This window comes from Megalopta genalis, chromosome 1 (genome assembly GCF_051020955.1).
Source record: "Megalopta genalis isolate 19385.01 chromosome 1, iyMegGena1_principal, whole genome shotgun sequence".
Classification (NCBI taxonomy): Eukaryota; Metazoa; Arthropoda; class Insecta; order Hymenoptera; family Halictidae; genus Megalopta; species Megalopta genalis.
The window spans coordinates 35,699,952-35,720,158 of record NC_135013.1 but is presented as its reverse complement, the minus strand read 5'-3'; the positions used below and the strand labels follow the sequence as shown (position 1 = coordinate 35,720,158).

Genomic DNA, 20,207 nt, shown 5'->3' with positions numbered 1-20,207 from the left:
GAGGATCGATACGCTCCCATTATGGTCCCGTAATTCGTTAGTCCCCCTTCCTCGCCCCTTCCTTCATAATTCTCCGGGGCCGACAGTGATTTACTTTGGTCGTAACGCGCGTCCGATCGCTTCGAATAAACCGATTCTTTCCGGGGTTCTCGAAACACCGGACACTTCTCTTCTCTTCTCTTTCGAACGCCCGGCGAGACGAGGCGACGCGACGCGCTGATCGAACAATGCGCGAGCCGGACAAAAGCCGCGCCGCGACCGGCTCGAAGATGAGTTATTATCGAGAACGGGAGTAAAAACAGATCGACCAATTCCAGAAGACTGGCTGCCGCCGGATGCCGCTACTAAATCATCGCGAGTCCGCGAATTCGCGTTCGATGCTGCGAGCAAGCTCGGCGTGGCTACGTTCGCGAGAACCAGCCTGTACACGCGTCGTTGTCTTCGCCGACGGAAAAGTCTGAAAAGCGTCGTTTCTTCGAAATAAAACGATCTCGGAGGGGACACGCGTGGGAACGGAACAGGAAGAGGAACAGGAACAGCGGGTTTCCGCGCTATCGGCCCCGGCACTTATGCCCGTGGTTGTACCGCGCCATCGACGTCGATCCATTTATCGGCCGACCACCATTAATGGTTCGTGCGTACACGGATTAACGTCCACGAGGAATCCAGGGTGTTTCGGGAGGGCGCATCGACGCGATCCTCGCCGACGCATCGTGGAGTTTTTGGCCGCGGTCGCGTAATATCCCCGGCTTGGTCACTGCGTAAACTGGTTTTGGGGTTGAGCGTCCAACGGCCTCCGATACCGAATCCGCCTGTCCGGACATCGCATTAAATCCGACGGACCGTTTGCGTCAGCTCGCGCACCGGTCGTCGTTTAACTTAATATTTCGAAATTTTTCACCGACCCAACGGCACCTCGTCGTCGCGTCGCGGCGCCAAATTCGCTGCTCGAGCAAAACGAGCCGGATCGTCGAAAGTCTTCTCCTCCGATACGTTCGGCTTTTGCTTCTTCGATCGCTCTCGCTCGAGCATTTATTTTATTCGAGGGTAAACGTTCCCGTTTTACGGAGAAAGGCAAAGTCGCGCGTATCGATTTAATCGCAAACCGAGTATTTCGAAACGTTGCGAACCTTGTATTTGGTTCGAAAACCGAGAGCGAGGCAGCCGATCGGAATCGTAAATTCGAGGAAAGAAGGAAGAGCGCCAGCGATCGACCGAAAGATATTACAAATATTAATATTCATCGGGGAAGCGGCGCGCAAAACGAGAACGAAAGATATATTAATACGCGTTGGCGATGGATCGCGGATAAAAGAGATCCGCTCGCGGATTTCTTCATCGAAAAGGGGACACGGCGAGCTATTAATAATTCCACGGGAATATTCCGGTAGTACACGATAATCTGGCAAAGCCGATTTCGCAGGCAGGCATCATTTAAAACATTTTCGGCTTACATTTACACAGGCAGAGCCGGTTGATTTTCAGTTATACCGCACAGTATGTCCGCTAAAGAGATCCAAACAGCGAGTTTCAGCCTGAAATCCCACAATCCCGTATGAAAGCGAGCCCAGCCCACATCACGGTCATCCCCGAGCGTGCACAATGAACACGCTTCTCTCCCTCCTCTCTCCGCTCCTCTCCGCTCTGCTCCGCTCTGATCTCTTGAGAGCAGCGTAGACGCGCACGAGTTCCGCGATTTCCTCGTTAATTACAGGCATACCGGTGAGAGCTTGGGCGGGCCGGGAGACGGCCGGAATCAGCGTCGCTCAAACAAACCGGTCTATTAGGGACCCGCTAATTGAAAAATCTACGGGTGTTCGTGCACCGGGAACGATTACCGGCATGCGCTCAAACAAAGAAATCGAAAATTCTGTTTGTCCGGCGAGATACATCGCGCACGCTAATTGCTCTCGCTCGCGAGTCCGCCGCCTTTTCCCGCGAGGGTCGCCCAAAGAGCTTTCTCGCAAACAGAAAACGTTCGCGTCTTTACGCAATCGATTCGGTCGTTCGGATCGAAGATGCTCCGCGGAGTCGGTGCCAATTAGCGGTTCGAGCATTTTCCGCGGCACGTCTTCGATGTTACTCGGACGCGGCACCGCGTGAAATTATCGTAAAATCGATAGACTCGCGTCAGCGTGTAACGGACAACTGTACGGTCAAATTTGAAAACGACGCGACAGGTCGATAGGTCAAAATAGGTCACCGAACGACGAGCCGCTGCCGCACCGCGCGCGTATTATTCGCCGTTTCCGTCGATTATTTCCCACAGCCTTGAATTTGCATAAAGATTTACGTGGAGCGCGATCGCGATATCGATGTTTATCGCGTTATCCCTGTTGGGTTAATAATAGCTTTCACAGCAGCACCTTGCCACGCGTAGACACATGTTTTCTTTCCCGCTTATTCTCGTCCTCCCGGTTGACAACGGTTATTATTTTTGCCGTTATTATTTACCGTGTTTATCCGTACGCGAATTCTCGAGACCGACGAGACCGTGGGAATTCTCGGTACGAATGCGTTCGTCGATATGCATTAAAGCCTCGTTTGCTACAACGATGCCCCTAAACACGGTTATTTCCTTTTTTAAAGGACGAGATCGGAGCGCGGGATTAAAGGAGATTCAATTTTAACTTTCTACCCGATGCATATCCCCTCTTATTCCTCGATGCAACGGTTCGATTCGATTCTCTCTCTCTCTCTCTCCTCTTGTTCCGCGAACGAACGATCCGAATCGATCCTTGGATTATTCCGACCGAATTGCTACGTTTATTAATTAATAATACGAGAAACTCGTCCGTGAAATCATGTACAATAAATATCGAGCTAATATGTTGTCAATAGGCTCTCCGCTCGACTCCCCAATTTCCTGGATTCATCGATTTCAAATCAACCGGATATCTTCCGATTACCATGGACGTTCTCCCGTGCGTCGAAAATGTCCACACCCGCGAGCACGATCGCAAGTACGGTATCCATCCGGCAATTTGGCACTCGGGCGGTTAATCTTCGAGCGGGGCGAAACAATTAATTAAAAAGCGCGGCGAATATATTTTCATAGTTTCGGAAAGTCGATTGTTTTGAAGTCGGCACGACGGCGCGGCGAACTCCTCGAATTATTAATCGAATTATTACTCCCGGAAGCGCGCGGGGGAGCTGGACTAAGAAATTGGAGGATTCTTATTAAAATTCCCGGGTGGCGGCAGCCACGGCTGCACAAAACTTTCTTCGTTAGCTCGGCAAGTTTTTCGCCCGAGGTTTCCGCCGTGTCGCACCGCGGCCGGAAACGAAGATTTCGTTGTTCGCGCGGCCGTTCCAAAAAATTATTCCGAAATAACTTCGACTTCTTTCAGCTCGCATCGGATTTACGCCCGCGAAGAGAGATCTTCGTCTCGGTCGAGACTCGAGACGATCGTCGTCGACCTCGAAGGCCGAGGAAATCGACGAACAAGGGGAACCTGTTCGTCGTAAAATCGTCGGAAACTTGGCGAGTCGATTGGAAAAATTGTGTTTCAGGGTGCTCGGTGCTCGTAATTGCTGCGAACTTTGGCTCTCCAGTTTCCGTTTCGTCGAATCAACGCGTTCCGGAGAACTTCCGAGTTCTTCGAACGCGATAGCGTCCGTTGTGTAACGTCGAGCGAGCGAGCGTGCACGGTTCGGTCGATTCTCTTTTCGCGAACCACCGAATCGCGGTCGTCGCGCGCGGGTACGCGATTCGCGCGTTACCACGATTCGAGGAACTTTTGTTCGAGTACGGAGGCGCGTCATTCGATTCGAGCCGGGGAAACGAACGACGAGTGTCTCCGATGAAATATGTTGTCGGGTTGCCGCGTTTTCTCTATGCGCGTTTCTCGAGCATACCGCTCTAAATATAGCAAGAATCCCGCGGCGCGGACCAACCCGTTATTATTGTAAAAAGATGGCGCGTACAGGCCACCGTAGTTTCTGGTACATTTGTCATCACCCCAGCGTACAAATCCCGACACGGTTTACTCGCTGGCCGAGAATAACCGCCGGGTCGACTCGATCAAACGATCCATTATTCAAAGAACGCCATCGCGCGCCGATTCCTACCCGAATCGTTCGCGATCGGACCGTCGTATTTTACGCGTCGACTTGCTCGCGTCGCGTCGCGTCGCGTCCGAATCGCGGAAAGTACTTTAACTCGTCCTAATTTGTCGGCAGAATCGATCGCTTAAACTTGGTCAAAGAATAGTTTCGTCGCCGATACGAATCGACTCGATTCCGGATTTACGGACAATCGACGGAATCGGAATTGCATTCGATTTTAGACGAACTGTACGGACGCGATGAAACCGCGCCTACGAGTCAGCTTCCTTTAAGGTCGCGGTTACAGCCACTCGGATTATCGAATTTTCGGTCCGCGGTGCACACGATTGCCCGAGAGCCCGGTTAAGGAGTTTAGCGATTTCTTCTCCGTCGAGGTCCGCGTCGAGAATCGACTCGTCGATACCGATCGAACCTCTTCGAACTTATCGACCCTCGAATCTCGCTGGGATACAATGGAACCTCCATCGATTATACAATGGACAATAGAGAGCTGCTCGAGCCTCGCTAACTCGGAAAGTCGGTGAAAAGAGGAAGAAATTTATTTTTTTCTCTTCCGAATTCGACGACGTCGCGAAGCGCGTCACGATCGGACGAACGCTCGCGAGAAGGACCTCGAAACGATGGCACGACTGCGAAAAATCGTCCGGGTCGCAGTTTCGATTAAAAACTGCACGGATCGTCGACGAAAGCGTGCGTGCAAATTGCGACTTTGATACGCGGCGTACGAAGAATAACAAAAGCCGACCGGGTCAAAGTTTCTCGCGGTCAGAGACGACTGTTTTAAACAAGCCCGAGTCGCGTTCGTCGCGCGGTATCGCGACGCGTCGCGCATCGTCGCGTCACGTTCTTCGCTCTTTCGCGTCCAATTAGTCGATGGAACAATGCAGCCTCTGGATGCGCCGCCACCAGCGTCATTATTCGCGAGGGTTCGGGCGGCGAGTTCCGCGAGGGCGCTCTCGCGAAGCCGAGCTTCGTTGCGCGACCCGGCCCGACCCGGCCCGACGCGAGGCGACGACACGGCATTAGCAGTCGACAGAAACGTCGTTAGGGATCCGCGTGCTGCCGGAATCGCGAGCTCGGTGTCTGGTAATTGGTAGCGGTGCGACGGGGATGCGACTCGTGTCGCAGCCCGGTGAATTCAGCCGATGTCTTGGAGCGGATCCCGTCGTACCGGAATCCTCGAACTCGTTGCGTCTAACGTTGCCTGAAATTTCGGGTTCGGGTCGGGTCGAGGCGGGTCGGGCCGTCGTTCGTCTACCTTGAACCGCGCCCGGGTTTGGGGCACCCGAAACTTTTCAGGACTTCCAATCTAACTTTGCGACGCGCAATTAGGTTAGGCATTCCGATTTAGAAGCCGCAATCTTCACGGATTATTCGATAAAAAGTCGGAGACGGAAACAAATTCGTCTTGCCACGCGACTGCTTCGAATCCGAAACATCCCAGAGTCGAGCTCGGTCCGTGCAACCGCGCGTCCAATTAAAATCTGGTCCAACGGTAAGCAAATCGCATCCGCGTTACGTTTAGGGTGCACCCCGAATCGCGGTCCGCGTTGGCTCTTCGGCCATCGCGTCGAGCACAGGAATTCGACGATACGAAATTGGCGGACTCGCCTCGTAGTTCAAGATTCGGTTTACTCTAGAACGGAACTGCTCGCGACGCGACGTGATTCGGCCCGGCACGGTGGTCATGGACGCTCGTCCCGCTGTCGGACAATAGAAAACGGGAGAGAAGTTTGTTATCCGATTAGCACGATTCTCGGAGGAAGCAAGTTTTCGTCGAACTATAGCAGAGCGAATCCTTGATTTCAAAGACTTTCCGTCGCGTCGAGAGCAACCCGACGCGGAGTTCGGGAAGAATCGCGTTCGAGTTTCGTTCGATGTTCGCGAGGGATCGTCGCGCGGATAGAGAGACTCGATCGCCTTTCGCTTGTTCGGCGTCGTCGAACGCGCGTCCGTTTGTGTTTCATCTTTCATCGGCCGTGGACACGGACCGGTTGCTGAAATGAGAAATAATAAATGTATCGCCTGGCGGACCAATTTCTCCAACTTCTCGGATTCGGTCCAACTTTGAACAAGTTATCGTCGTTCGAAGGCGTCCCCGAATATCGAGGGGGGACGCGGTGTACACTCGAACGACGTCCAACTTGTTCGAAACGGTGCGCGAGCGACAGGGGTGGGGCCACGGCCGATGGCTTCGGGCCAATATATTCTCGATTCTCTCGGGCATAGTCTTCGCCGAGGCGACGAAAGAGCGTCTCTCGGCCGCCCGCGGCGCTACGCCGCGCCGCGCCTCGCCTCGCCTCGCCTCGCCACGCCGTATCAATCAGCCGGGAAGCATCAATCGCGATTTACCGAAAGGGAGGAACCACGGCGATCCATCCGCGAGCAACGGCAGATTTATGGCCGGCGAAAATTGAAGGAAGCGACTGCTCGCCGGTGACGCATCGTAGCGATTTTTCAAGCCCCGAACCGGCCGGTCGTAAATAGTTCGGGAGCGAGGGAGGGAAGAACGGGAGGGGGTCGCGGGAACGCGGCAGTCCGAGGGATCGCGGCCAAACGATTCGAAGGGGCAACGAGGCGTAGCGATCAACAGGCGGTGACAGTCGCTGGTCCGACTAACCGGTTAGCATCGTTGCATCGCCGCGCCGCGCCACGCTGCACCGACAATGAGACCAGTTCTTCGGACTATTACGTCGCCGTGAATCACTGTTAACAGCCGCGTTGCAACACCGATTAGAACCGTCGGCCTTGGGGCTTGTTGATGCACCATTCATCGAACACCGAAGGATCGATGAAGTATTTTTAACCCTGTCGGCGCGTTGGCGCGCTCGGGCACTTCGTGACCCCGTACGAGCACTTCGGGGCGAGCGCGATCGAGAGGCGCGATCGAGAGACGCGTTCTTCGCGAGTCGTGACGCGCGAGGTTCGCGTACGCGCGTTTCGTTTCCGGTAGCAACGACAAGATGACCGCGGTAAGGCCGACGAAATTATTATTCTCGTGAACCGATCGCGCCGTCGAGCCAACTTCTTCCTGTCTCGATATCGCCGAGGTTTCGACCGCTCGAACCGGCAGCAATGATTCTCGCGTTCGACAAATTAATTTCGTAACATCGGGAATTCCAGCGGAATCCTCCCGATATAAATTTCTTGCCGGAGATCGGAAAGGGGCTCGCGTCCAAGGAAAAGCTGGCTAATAAATAATCGAAGGAAAAGCTCCGGCTCTATATAAACGCCGTGCAGCCGCGTCCCCTGCAAAGGATTCGCGGAAACAGCCCGGTAAACCGTTCCGGTTGCCGGAGGGTCGGACCGGGCCGCATATTTCTCGCGGAAAAGTCGTTCCACGATTCGGTTGTTCCCCGGGAACTCCGTCTGGCGGGCGGTCGTTTCTCCTCGGGTCGAAAGGTAAAGCCAGTTACACCTGGCCGTGCTAGCCGAGACGTCGCGACGTCTCGAATCGAACCGGCAAACGAGTTTCTTGAAACTTTCATGCTCGCCGACTTCCAGCGACCCGAGACCACCTTATTCTTGTATTTCCTTTTTCCTGCGACACCCTGCGACAGCCTGCAACAACCCTGCGACTCCCTGCGCTCCCTGCGACGCTCGGCGAACGCTGCTCGCAAATATTTTCTCTCGAGGATTCGCAGGACGGCGAGCCTCGATTACACCTGCATTATTTCTGTCGCGTTCCCTGCTTCCCCGAAAATACTGCTCCGACTCGCAGACGGAATAATTTTCTCCGTTTTACGGATCTCTCTGATAGGTTCTCGGATGCGCGAAGGAGATACACGTACGAGATTTAAACGCGTCTCTCGGGCATTCGCATTCTCATCTTTTTTTTATCAATCGACAGTTATCGCACCAGGGTCGAATCGCGTTTCGGTTGCCCGCAGAACCGTGAACGAAACGTACGCTGGAAGGAATACACGTAAAAAATTGCGATCTCGAATTTTCGAAAACGGAGGATTCCGCGCGATAAACTCGCATATTTTCGGTTCGTTCTTCATTACCGCGTTCGTCGCATCGATTCGTTGTTACCGTAACAATTTTCATAGCGACGATATTTCATCGTCGAGTGCAACGTGTCCACTTTATGAAATATGGAAAAACGTGAACGAACAGGAACGGCGGATACTTATTGCCAGGAAAGAACAAATATCCGTCGAACATTGGACGCGACGCGACGCGCTCCACCGTTACGCGTTATCAATTAAATTGCCAATTAATTTGTTGTCCCGTCGAGAGAAAATGCGATCGTTGAAAGAAAACGCGTGCCAACGCAAAAATGTATAGTATTTTTTATCGCCACCCTTTCTCTCGACGACGCTTTCTAATTGTACAGGCGCACCCAACGCGTTCCTCGAAGCGCGCGAGTGATCAAACCCGACGATCAAAATTCCTGCGCGGCTCGATTATGCTAGCGACGAATCGCGGTGAAAAATATGGCTATATTCAACCGGAAATTCTATGTCAAGAGTCGTCCCGTCGAAATTGCTGCTGTCTTTCAACTGCTGTTTATATCAATTTCTACGGAAACACGGGCATCGTTAACCGGAGTCGCGATGTACGATTAACTCGGAGCACGCGCCGCGTCGGGATAAAACGTGACGAGATCCGACGGCGGCCGACGGTGGCCGACGTTGCCCGGCAACGCGGACACGACTAATTTACACAGTCGATGAAACCGAATAAAATTGTTATCGAATTTTCGTTCGCGTAGAGTCGATATTGTCCCGAACCCGAGGACTTTCGCGCGGACCTAGTTTACGCTAACGTACATTTTGATAAGGCCACCGGATCCAAAATTGAATCCGAATTCGTTTATCAGAAATCAGAGTTTAAGATCGTATCTCGTATCTCCGACGGAAAATGATCCGCGAAAGGATTCCGTGCGCGTGAACGGCGACCGGCACGATTTCGGTTTCCTCGTTTATGGTAATCATTTTTGTCGCTGCTCTCGGCTTCGATGCGCCGACTATCGTTGCGTTCGCCGGACGATAGATATCCGGATCCGATGATCGCGATAATTTCATTTCCACCGTGCCACTGTCCAAATACGAAAACTCGATTGTTAAATTTTACGAAGGTAAAACACGCGTTGTATGCGTTATAATAACACGCGTAATCGTTTCGACCAGGGTAGACGATTATATTTCGCGTTGTCGAGCTCCGAATGCACGCGAAATCCGCGGTTATAGCAAGTAATAATAATAATTTATTCTGCTCGCCCGGACACCGCGAAAGAAGGAACATAACCGGCAAATATAACCGCGATCGTTGCAAACCGAAACGATTCTCCCGATCGGCCATCCGGAAGCTACCGATATTTCGAGCAACAAATTATTTCTGCGCGCCGCCGTACGGCAACGAGGATAACGAGGGTGCGAATTAGAGGATTTTAGCGTCTCGAGCAGGGTTGTTACCAAACCTAATCCCGTGCCGCGGTGTTTGATTAAGTTAATGGCGCTTGCGAGCGGCGAACACAAGTCCCTCCGCTTTGCTCCGATCCAATCAGCTTCCGGTACGAGCCGGAACCTTTCGAAACCGGGCGGCTTGCGTCGGATTAAATATTTTTCGAGACAATTCCGCACGGGGAGCACGTACGGATCGGACGCGACGCCGATATCGACCCGGAAACTCTTAATTGGCCGCGGCTATTTAGCCGGGATCAAATTCAACGCGTTGTAATTCGATCAAAGTTAGAAATAACTCGAGGAGTCGGCGTTTCGCAGCTGTCCGACCCGCTCGATGACCGGAGCAATTCGAACTCGACATATTTTATTCGCGCAATTTCACCGCGCCGACGGCGTATCCCGAAAGCGCGCGGCGACTTTTAATACGCCCGACTTTCAAAAATGCAACGTCAATTTTTGGTCCGTCGTAGAAAAGTACTTCCTCCCGGGATTGCTCGTCTTCGAGTCGAAACTAGAATTCTTCGGACTCGGAAAGTTCACCGTCGGTGAATTTAAAACGCGTCCTCGGATAGGTGATTTTTAGATTTGTAAATTAGGTTCTCCGGCGTCCCTCTATTATTTCGTATTACCCATCTTCCCGAGGGGACGTGTAATTTTTCATACATCGTCCAGCGATCCGGACGCGTCGAATATCGACGCGTTCTTACAAAATTAGCCTTCCAGCTATTTTTACGATTTTCCGACCAATCGAGTAGACGTTTCTTTGCACCGTGGAAACTTGGACGAAACGGCGAATCTTTGTACTCGTCCCGCGTAAATGTCCAAAACCAAGATAACCCGATTATCCGAACGACACCATTTTCAGCACGACGGAGCAAAACGATTCCCAAAGAAGGTAACGGCCGGCGATATTTTGTCGCCGTATCGAATATTATTTACAAGTATAGTTTACACGATGGGCGCTCTCTCCATCTTTTTCTCCGTATAACGTCTGACGGCGCGGCGCGTTCGGCCTCTCCAGAATCCCGAGGGAACCGGGGCTATGTGTATCGATGTCGACAGGAAACTTAATACTCCGATCAATACCAAGCAAGTCGGCTTTAAACTCTCGCTCCATTCCCCGCGCGCACGGTATCTATCAAACGGGAAGGACGCGAATCCAAAAAGATCTATTTACCGAGCACGCGCCGAGAATATTAATCTTTTAGCGTCGATACGCGCCGCTCGTCGACGAGCTGCGAAACGAGAAGCAACGGGATCGGCTGTCGCGACGCGACGCGGCGCGCTGTTTGTAATAAAAATTTGAAAAACCCTGTGTACCGGCGCTTTAATATCCTGCGCCATGCGACGAGACGCTTGATAACAACGATCACCGTTGTCGTTTCTTTTAGAGGCGGTCTTGCGAGCGATTTCGCACGGAATCGGTTCGATATCGGTTTCTTAAATTATTTTCGCGTCGACGATTCGACCGGTACATCGAACCGAGAACGGGTTCCGAATTTAGGAAAATAACGACTGGACCGTAGATTTTGCGAATAACCGCTGGTTCGACGCTTTTATCGAGATACACGCGCGAAGAAATTCAGCGAAATACGTTCGATCGTTATGGATTTTATCACGGACCGCGGAGAGACGATAGCGTCGACGATAAGTTCCGGCTAAATAAGAGACGCGATACGATAGCGAATCACGCGGTCTCTTCGTAACAGTGTCTCGGTATCGAGCGACGCGGAGGACCGTCCGCCATTTTGGTGGCATCGAAGACGAAGCAGCGGTTCGACGAGGAAAGGAAAGGTCGCGAGAAAAATGATCATCGAACCAAGGAACGAGTAAGTCGTCTCCAACGAACAAAATGGTCGTAGAAATAAACGACCGCAAAATGGAAGAAACGTCCCGTAGAAAATTGCCGGGCTGCGCCTGCGGCGTAAAATTACGCGAGCCAAGCGACGCCATTTTTTCACCGTCCGTGGACGGTCGACGTTATTACGGTGTTCTCGCGAAAGAAAGCCCCTCTCTCTCTCTCTCTCCCTTTTTCCTGCATCTAAGTATAGGTAAACCGTTCGTTTACACGGGCTCGTCTTTCCGCGTTTACCTCTCGGCGAGGTCTTTTTTTCTTCCTGTCCATCGCAGGACCAGGTGAGAAGTGAAACGGGAAAGGAAGATGGGGATCGATACCGAGAGCCCGGCGACCTTTTCACGGTTCGTCGCGACCGTTTTAATTCAATTTGAATCGGGAATTTCTTGGGAGAGATAAACGGGGAACCCGAAGCCTCGAGAACACATTTTTAAAACTGCGGACCTTAATTGATAGGCAGACGCGGATCTCTGGCATCCGACCTGCGAGATATCCGTCCTTTCTACCGAAAATTTTATTCGAACGCTCTCGCGCATTCGTCGATTTTGTACGCGAACGATCGTCGACGGTACGCTTCCGTAAATGTCGTACCACGCCGGAAGAGATATATCGAAAGAAACGAAAAACGTTGTATCTTGCGCTCGACGCGGACACTTTCTATTTCGCGGAAAGACCCACGGTCCAATAACGCGACGATAAACCCAGTCGAAACCGAATTCCGTTGCCGGAACCGCCGATTTACCGGAGCTTGCGGTCAGGCTGATCCGCATGGAAATATTCGATGCGAGCGTTCCGATGCGCGACGGTCGTCCGAATTTCTATTATTCCCCAAACCTAATCCGGGCCGTTGCCGGGGCCGGTATCGGAAGCCGCGGTTCCGCGATCCGCGGTCTCGCGATCGAACCGGCTGCCGAGGCTACCGGCCGCCTCCGCGAGTTTCATTTAACGCGTCGCGTCGCGTCATCGATATGTGAGAAATTGTAACGGCAGTTTGCGGGTCTCGTTTCCACGGGTAAACAAGCGGGACAGCCGCCGCCGCGCGCGATTACCGGTCACAGTACGGGCTCGTTAATACGATAGCGCATAATTATCGACGCGACCCGGCCAGAATTACGTGGGGCCGCGTCGGCGTCGGCGTCGGTCTGCGCGCAAAACCGTCGACGTTTCGAAGGAAATTCGGTCGGAGCGACAAGACCGGAACGGTTCGACGGTTTCCGGCGCGAAGCTGAACGAATTTCGAAGAAATTGCTGCTCGGTGGTAGGGGCCGATAGTTCGGTAGGGACGTGGGAATACGAGACGCTCGGGGCTCCCGAACGCGGAGCTTAAAATTTTCCGTTCTCGAGATTTCAGGGCTTACGCTTACAATTAGAGAGTTCCCTGTGCTTTTCTTTGCTCGGGATTTCGGAGCCGAGAGTTTTCCGTACCCGAATTTTCGGGATTTTAAATTTTCCATGCTCGAGATATCAAAAACTTCGAATCTCCGGCGCGCGATCGATCCAAGATCTAGAACACCCTCGTTTCGTATAACCGGCACTCGGAAGTTTGATTTAACTAACCGGCACAGAAAATGCAGCGGGATTCGAGAACTACGATTAAATCGTAATTCTCTGCGTACGTTTTTTTTTCGGTTTCGCTGTCTGTCCGCGCGCGACGGTTCGAACACGCTAGTTTGCCGATCGCCCGCGCCGCTTCGATCGATCCGCCTCGAAATCCCGACGAAATCGGTGGATCCGTTCGCATCCGGCTGCCGCCTGCTCTCGCCTCCGTGAAATTAATAAGTTTCGCGCATGGCCGTGTACAGTCGGTCGTTAATCCCGGCGCATGTTTGGCCTCGCTGCGAGCAGCGAGCCGCGAGTCGCGGCTCGTACACGAGTGTGTATTTTGTATTCAGCGCGCGAATTCACCGGGTGTCCTCGGAGGACGTCGGGTGCGCCTTCGGAATCCCCGAGAGGACGACGGAGGAAAGGGTACCGCCTTTCCCATGGAGCGCGCAGCCGATGAAAAATGTGGCCGCCGCTTCGGTCTCTGGTCGTAATTGTTAAAAATTTCCGTTCGGGATTCCTCGGCTACGCGTATCCAACCTTTGGGAACTTTTCTCCACGGAAAATTCGCTGCGCTCGCACGCGCGACTCCATCAAATTTTCTTCCTCTTTTAACCGAGTCGTTCGAGACGCGAAATCCGCGATCGCGACACTCGGTTCGAACGGCTTAGAATTCACCGCTCTCGAAAATTTGTCGGATCTAGAATTTTCCGGGCTTCGGATACTTCCATGCTCGAAATGTTCAAGACTTGGAATTCCCCCGGAGTTGCGCTCTCTTTGGCGCATCGTTATCTGGAATTTTCCTTCAACGGCGAGTCGAATCGTACTTTCGCTGCTCGCGTAGCAAAGCGACGCGCGCGCACCGCTCACGCAACCTTCGTTCCCACCGCTCCCAAAAATCAAATTCTCCGCAGATAACCGGCACCTTTAATTTTCCACTCGCTTCTGCTCGCACGATCGCCGGTTGCGCGGTCGTCCGCGTCCGGCGACGCGCGAAACAAATTCTGAATCGAACGTCGCGACCGCGAACCGGAAGAAAGGCGGTCTTACGCGAGACACGCAGGCTCCTCCAGACGTGTTTCCATCCTTCTTTCCGCGAACAATCGCGAGACCCGAGCTCTCTCCTCGCTCGTAGCCGCGATGTCACCGGCCGGAAAGAAACTTTACGCCGGGTTCTCATTGTGCTATCCCGTCGCGAAGTGTATTGCACGGACCGGCGCGAGGCGCTCTGTTCGCTCTGTTCGCTCTGTTCGCTCTGTTCTCGGCGTAAACAGTTTGCATAATAATTTCGCGCGGGAGAACGGTTATCTGCTGCCGCTACGAAGACAGGGACGGCGAGTCGAGAGTCGAGACTGGTGAATGTATAGCGGACGACGAAGATCCAGCGATAGTCTTTGGCAACAACTTTACGCCGGAACTCGTTCCAGGGTTTTTCATCTTACGGCAGGCGGACGGATGGACGGACGGACGTACGCGAACTGCGATTCGGAAAATATCCGCTTTCTCCGACTTCCTAGCCTCTCCGTCGTCGCATACAATTTCCTCTTTGCTAAATTACTCGGAGTTTTTCGGAAAAATGGTCCCGGCTCGTGTCGATCTTCGAGTCGATCGAACGATATTTTCTATGCGCGAAAGCAACGAATCCTATTTGCCGAAACTCTTGGCGGGGACGTCCGCGTAGAGCCGAAAATCTCGGCAGAAAAACAGCAGCCAAACGAATCGTCGCGTTAATAATCGACAACGGTGGTATCCGTAGTATCGAGCAGCCCGCCCTCCGCTCGCGATCGATGCGCAAGGGGTGGCAGTTGATCGGAGCAAACGAGAACAAAATTGCGGAGCAGTGAAAAATGCATTATTTAGTAGACGGAAGTATCGTAAATTAGCCGTGAAACGTTTCAGGAGATTGTCGCGCGTCTTCCTAAAAAGAGAGAGAGAGAGAGAGAGAGAGAGAGAGAGAGAGAGAGAGAGAAGGAGAGAGAGAAAGCGAGTCTTTTCCGGAGTATTTTCCATTCGGTATTAAATATTTCAACGAGCCCGGCTGCTTCGTGACAAATTACCATGACAGTATCGCCGGGATTAACGCTATAGCGCGCGAACTCGTTTAAGGTATCGGCGTCTCGAGGCGGCCCGTTTAAAAGTAGCGCAAAGTGCGTTACTCTTTCTGCTTTTCGCGCCCCTCCCCCCTTTCCGGCGGACATTAAGGTAACAAGATTCATCGGCGGACTGCCGTGGCGCGTTCCCGGAAGATAAAACTCCTCGGCGAGAAAATCGAGGACGCTGGACGCGCGATACGGTGGAAGTTGCAACGAGCTTCCCCTGCAATCGCTTTTTCGCTTCGAAACAACTGACACGGGCGAATGCGCCGTAGCCGAAGGTTGCGGCGGAGGGTAAAGCGAAAGAGGGCAACGCATCCTCGAAGAAATCGCCGAACCGATCGCGATCGAGCCCGCGCACGGCCGTTCCGTCGGCCAGCTTCGCGGTTCGAAACGCCGCGGCCCTGGACGAAGGATATTTCTCGGAGCGAGCCGGGGCCTCGTAAAACCGTTTTCGCGTATCTAAACGTCGGCTTCCCGACGAACAAAGGATACGTCATCGGGGCGCAGCCGTTTCCGCTCGGGCCGCGAGCGTCGCGTTCTCCCGGGGGGGGCTGTAAAACCCGTTCGCCGTGCACGGAAACAAACCGTAACCGGCTTTATGGGGTAACCGAGAGCCCCGGGCATCGATCCGTTCCCAATGCATGAAATTAAGACGTTCCCCGGGCGTTATCAACGGGCTTGGTTTATCGCCGCAGGGTAACATCGTCCGCCGATCACCGGAAAATCTGCAATGCGGGTTCCGCGGGAGTTTCGATTCGATCGGAACGATGTACCGCCGGTGGACGGAAATCGGAAATTGTCCACGAGACGTTCCGATTCCGTCGACTAAACGATACCGTGGCGAACCGTTTCTATCGTTTGAAAAATACCGATTCGATGGATCGCGCGATACAACTTGCCAATTAATGGCACTTTTTTCCGTCGCATCGTCGCGTAACGGATAATCAGCCGGATATTCGAGACAGTCGAGTTGGATGGAATTCGAACGAGATACCCAAGCCGGCTCTCGGAGACGTCTATTACCCGAAATCCCCGGTGTATCCATGGATCAACGGAATCCCTCGGACGCGAACCATCGAACGTATCTCGAACAATGACGCACCGTCCCTGTCGAAACAATGTTTCACCGTCTCCCAGCGCAATGCCGGAGACGCGAGAGTGGATAAGTCGCGAGAGTTTACGTATTTACGGATGGAGCGACGCGGCGTGCTTGTTAAACACGGATGCTCGTTCGTCTAGGTACCGTGCCAATTAGCAATTAGACGATTAATCATAGCCGTTTGTCTATCGTTATTGTCCTCGTGCTCCGGCGGACGGAAAACACGCCGCCGGAAACCGAGTGCCGGTCGCGTCCCTAAAACGGACGATTAATTTCCGAAGTAGGTCGGAAAGAAGTCTATCGCGCGATTCCGCCGTCGCCGGTGCTGGCGCACGCGTTTCCTCCCGAGCGACCCAACGGAAATCGCTCGCCACGCGCTCGGTTTCTCCCGGAGCTCGTTTCGTACGAAAAGACTCGCCTTGCAATTAAAAAGTTCGCGACGCGTCGACGTCTCGTTGCGTCGTGTCGCGAAAAATTATTAAAATTCTACCATTATTGGAAGCGGAACGTTTCGATCGTTCGGAGCACGTGGTCGCAGCGAAAACGATGTCTCGAGAAAATCCACGATCGTCGACCTCTCGAAGAGGACATCGAAACGAGGGAGTAATCGGCAGAGTTTACGCGTTACCGGCAGCGTATCGCCTCGAATAACAAGCGCGACCCCGAAGACAGAGGATCGCTGGAAAAGGCGTGGATTCAAAGGAAGATCGTTCGCCTCCGGATCGAGAGATGACGCGAAACGAACGAATCGACGTTCGCGCGACGACGGTGGCGCGGCAGCCGTTTGATTAAACCGCGCAAGGATGCAGCTCCGTTGCAGGCTCGAGGGTGCGAAAGCGAAAACGAGGGGGTGTTCGGAGAGAGAGGCGCGCACACACGCGAACAGAGAGGAAGAGAGTGAGAGAGGGAGAGAACTCGTCAGCTTTTCGTGTTCGTCGGAGCGTGGCAGGCTGCTTAAACTCGGCGCTCGTCGATTCTCCGCTCGAACTTCCCAGCGCACCGCCTCGATATTCATCGCCGTGACTCCGACTGCCGAGCGGTGCGGAGCGGTGCGGAGCGGAACGGTGCGGTGAAAAAGAGGATGCCTAGGGACCGAGCGGGCGCGCACAACCGGAAGGAGAAAGAAGGAGCAGGCGACGACGCAGAAGTGCCGTCAAGTGGAATGCAAGGTGATGCAGACGCTTCTTGCTCTCTGTTTCGTTCGCTCGCTCGCACGCTATCCACTCGCACCCTGTTCGCCACCCTGCTCTCCCCTCTTCTTCCCACTCGTTTCCCGTCCGTCCTTTCGTTCGGCCTCCCCCGACGCTATATATTTTATTCCGCTTGTCCGGTTCGAGCATTTTCCGGTATCGCCGCGACGTTTCTCTCTCCAGTCTTCGATCCGTTCCTATTGCCGTTCTTATTCGTAGTCGTCGTCGCTGTTCCATATATTTTTCTATACATTTTTGTACATTTTCGACTTATCGAGCCCTCGAACAACCGGTTCGACCGTTCGCGCGCTGCTCCGAATCCGTCGTCGCAAGCGGTCGGAGAAAAATGTAGAAAATCCAGCCGGAGGCTGCGCTCCGAGAAGGATCTCCGGGTCGCGTATTTCTCGGGCAACTTCCCTTATCATTCCTATTTCCCTTAATCGCGCGGTTCGCTTTTTGTCCCCGCGTGCCGCGTCCCCTTATCATTTATTTTCCTGCTACGATATTTCTCCCTCCGGTTCTCCCAAAGAAAACGCTTCTCGGCCTTTCCTTTCAACCTTGCTCCGCGTCTCCCTTCGCCGCACGCAGCCTCGTTTTCCCACCGCATCCGCCTCTCTCTCTCTATCTCTAACGATTTCACGATGCGGAGCACGCGTTGATCGCAAGAATGAAAAGTACGACGTTACGTGGCCGGCTATTCTGTCTGGCTCGATGCATTCTTTGCCCGTCGCCGGTTCTCGTTCTTCTCGCGTTTTTCGTCACCCCTTTTCCCTATCTATCTACCTCCTACCGCGATCTCTCTCTCTCTCTCTCCCTCTCTGAGACGCGTGTTATTCCACTGAAAAGGATCAGACCGCACCTGCGGGTGTGTGCGCGCACTCCATTCCTGATTTCTTCTCGTCGCTCCCTCGATAACGCCTGTCACGTTCCCATCCCCAAGTTTTTTTCCGACCGGCATTATTTTTCCTGTTACGTCCACCGGGCAAAGGGATCGACGATCGAGAACTGGATCGCGGCGAGCGACCGGTTATCGGAGGACTTCGACGAGACTCCCAGAGAAATTGGAAGAAACGTTCGACGGTATGGCAAGCGTTTTGCGTTCGACGAGCGGATCTGGAATTTTTTCTTGGGATTGGAGAAATCGTGGCGGCCATCGGGGTAGCTTGCATCGCGAAGCGATACGTTATCGCGCTAGATGGAACTCGATAGGGATTGAGACGAAACTAGAAATTGTTCTCCGGTAGCCTACGCCCTGATCGCAACTTCCGATTCGAACAGGTACAGGTAATTTCCGTTTCGAGACGAATAAACGTTCGTCCGTAAGATCGGACATCGACGAACGCGCGATTCATTGGAAATCAAAGTATCCCTATCGCGTGTCGGATCGAAGCGCGGGCAACGCTTTGGGCGGGCTTCTGCAGGGCGCCCACAGGAGTTCCAGAGGGGATGCGATATCAAAAGCAGTGTGCCGAGTAAATAATATTCCAAGTTTGCGAGAGTTTGAACACGAGCTGCCGCGGATCCCGAGAAGTCTCCATGCTCGGCACTCGTCTGATCGCGCGCGTCTCGATCCACTTCCGCGCCTTCGTTTCAGCTTTAAGCGTTTATAGTTTATGGTTTATGGTTTATGTCCCGAGGCACTCCGAACCTTTCGTCGCGAGCCAAATATTTGTAGCCGCGATCTCCCTGTTCCAATTAATCGGCTTCGCAGTTGGTCGAGCGATCCACCATCGCTTAGACTTATGTTGGATATACAGATTTTCATATTTTTTACTTCTGAAATTTTATGGGATGCGAACAACGGATTTTTCGCGTTCCTCGCGATCTCTGCGTCGTTGGCAGAAGTCGGCTGTACCATCGGCCATCTATTTAATGCCGAGAAGGAATGACAGGGGGGGGGGGAGGCAGCGGCAACAAATAATGGGAACACAATTTAGCCCGCGATGGGCGAAGGAAAAGAAAATTGGTTCGTTCGGGCTCGAGGCAGCGGAAAGAAAGTTACCGAACGCTTTTCCCGTTCGAGTTACAGCCAGACGATAAAGCAATTCCTTAAGCCCGGGCTAAACCCCGGCGTTGCCATCGGCGACATTAATGTCACTCACCTGACAGCAGTAAGGAAACTCGGGCCGGACGAGGCTGGCTGAGATCTGAAACAACACAACAGAGATCCCCGAATTATATTACAGTCGAGGGAAAATTCGCTGTCCGGACTAGGATCGACCGCGTGAATAATGATTCGAGCTTAGGGTGTCGGCAGTTTCCTTTAGGAAATTCGAACGAGACTACGCTTCGGGATTCGATAAGATACGTTGCGCATCTGCGAAGCGTAAACGCGGCTCTTCGATTTTCCACCAACTACACGGTGCGATAAGGTGTTGGAAAAGAACGAACGATGCTGCGCCAAAGCAGAGACCTTAGGCTTCGAAACGACGCTAGTTTCGTCGTCGTACGATTTTTATTCGCGGGATCGTAACGGTTCGAATACAAAGAACTTTTAGAAAATCGAAAATTTTGCGCTGGTTTTGTTTCGGGAGCTCGTCGCAGTTCGATGGAGCAGCCTGCAGAGGTTTAGCGCGGCAGAAACGATCGTGTTTACGCGAGCAGCGAGCCGCGCGCACGCGGAAATGGAAATGCACGCGCGACACGCAACCGTTTCGCATACGAGATGCGAACCGGGCTCGAATTTCGCGAAGTCCGTCGCTCGCCAGCCCCGCAGTCGCCGTCCCCTCCGCCCCTTCGCCCCTCGAAATATCAATTCGTCCGGCAACGCGTTTCGATTCGGTTACGGCTCTCTCCGTATCTCTTTCGCGTCGTCGAGCATACATTTTCGCGGTCGCTCGGCTGTCCCTTTTTCCGCGTTTCCGTTTTGTCTACCATCGGATCGGTTGTCGCCCCGCGCCGCGCCGCGCCGCGCTATGCCGCACCGACGACGAACAGAGAGTTTCT

The 20,207-nt window shown here is 53.2% G+C and overlaps 1 protein-coding gene across 1 annotated transcript in view; it reads right to left on the bottom strand.

Annotated features, from left to right (window-relative positions):
* The window catches only part of LOC117217980 (uncharacterized), a 296,657-nt gene that overhangs the window by 202,142 nt on the left and 74,308 nt on the right, over window positions 1-20,207 (bottom strand). Inside the window, exon 14 of the mRNA XM_076519423.1 lies at window positions 19,364-19,408. Coding sequence (XP_076375538.1) covers window positions 19,364-19,408 — 45 coding nt within the window. The remainder of the gene's footprint in view (window positions 1-19,363; window positions 19,409-20,207) is intronic.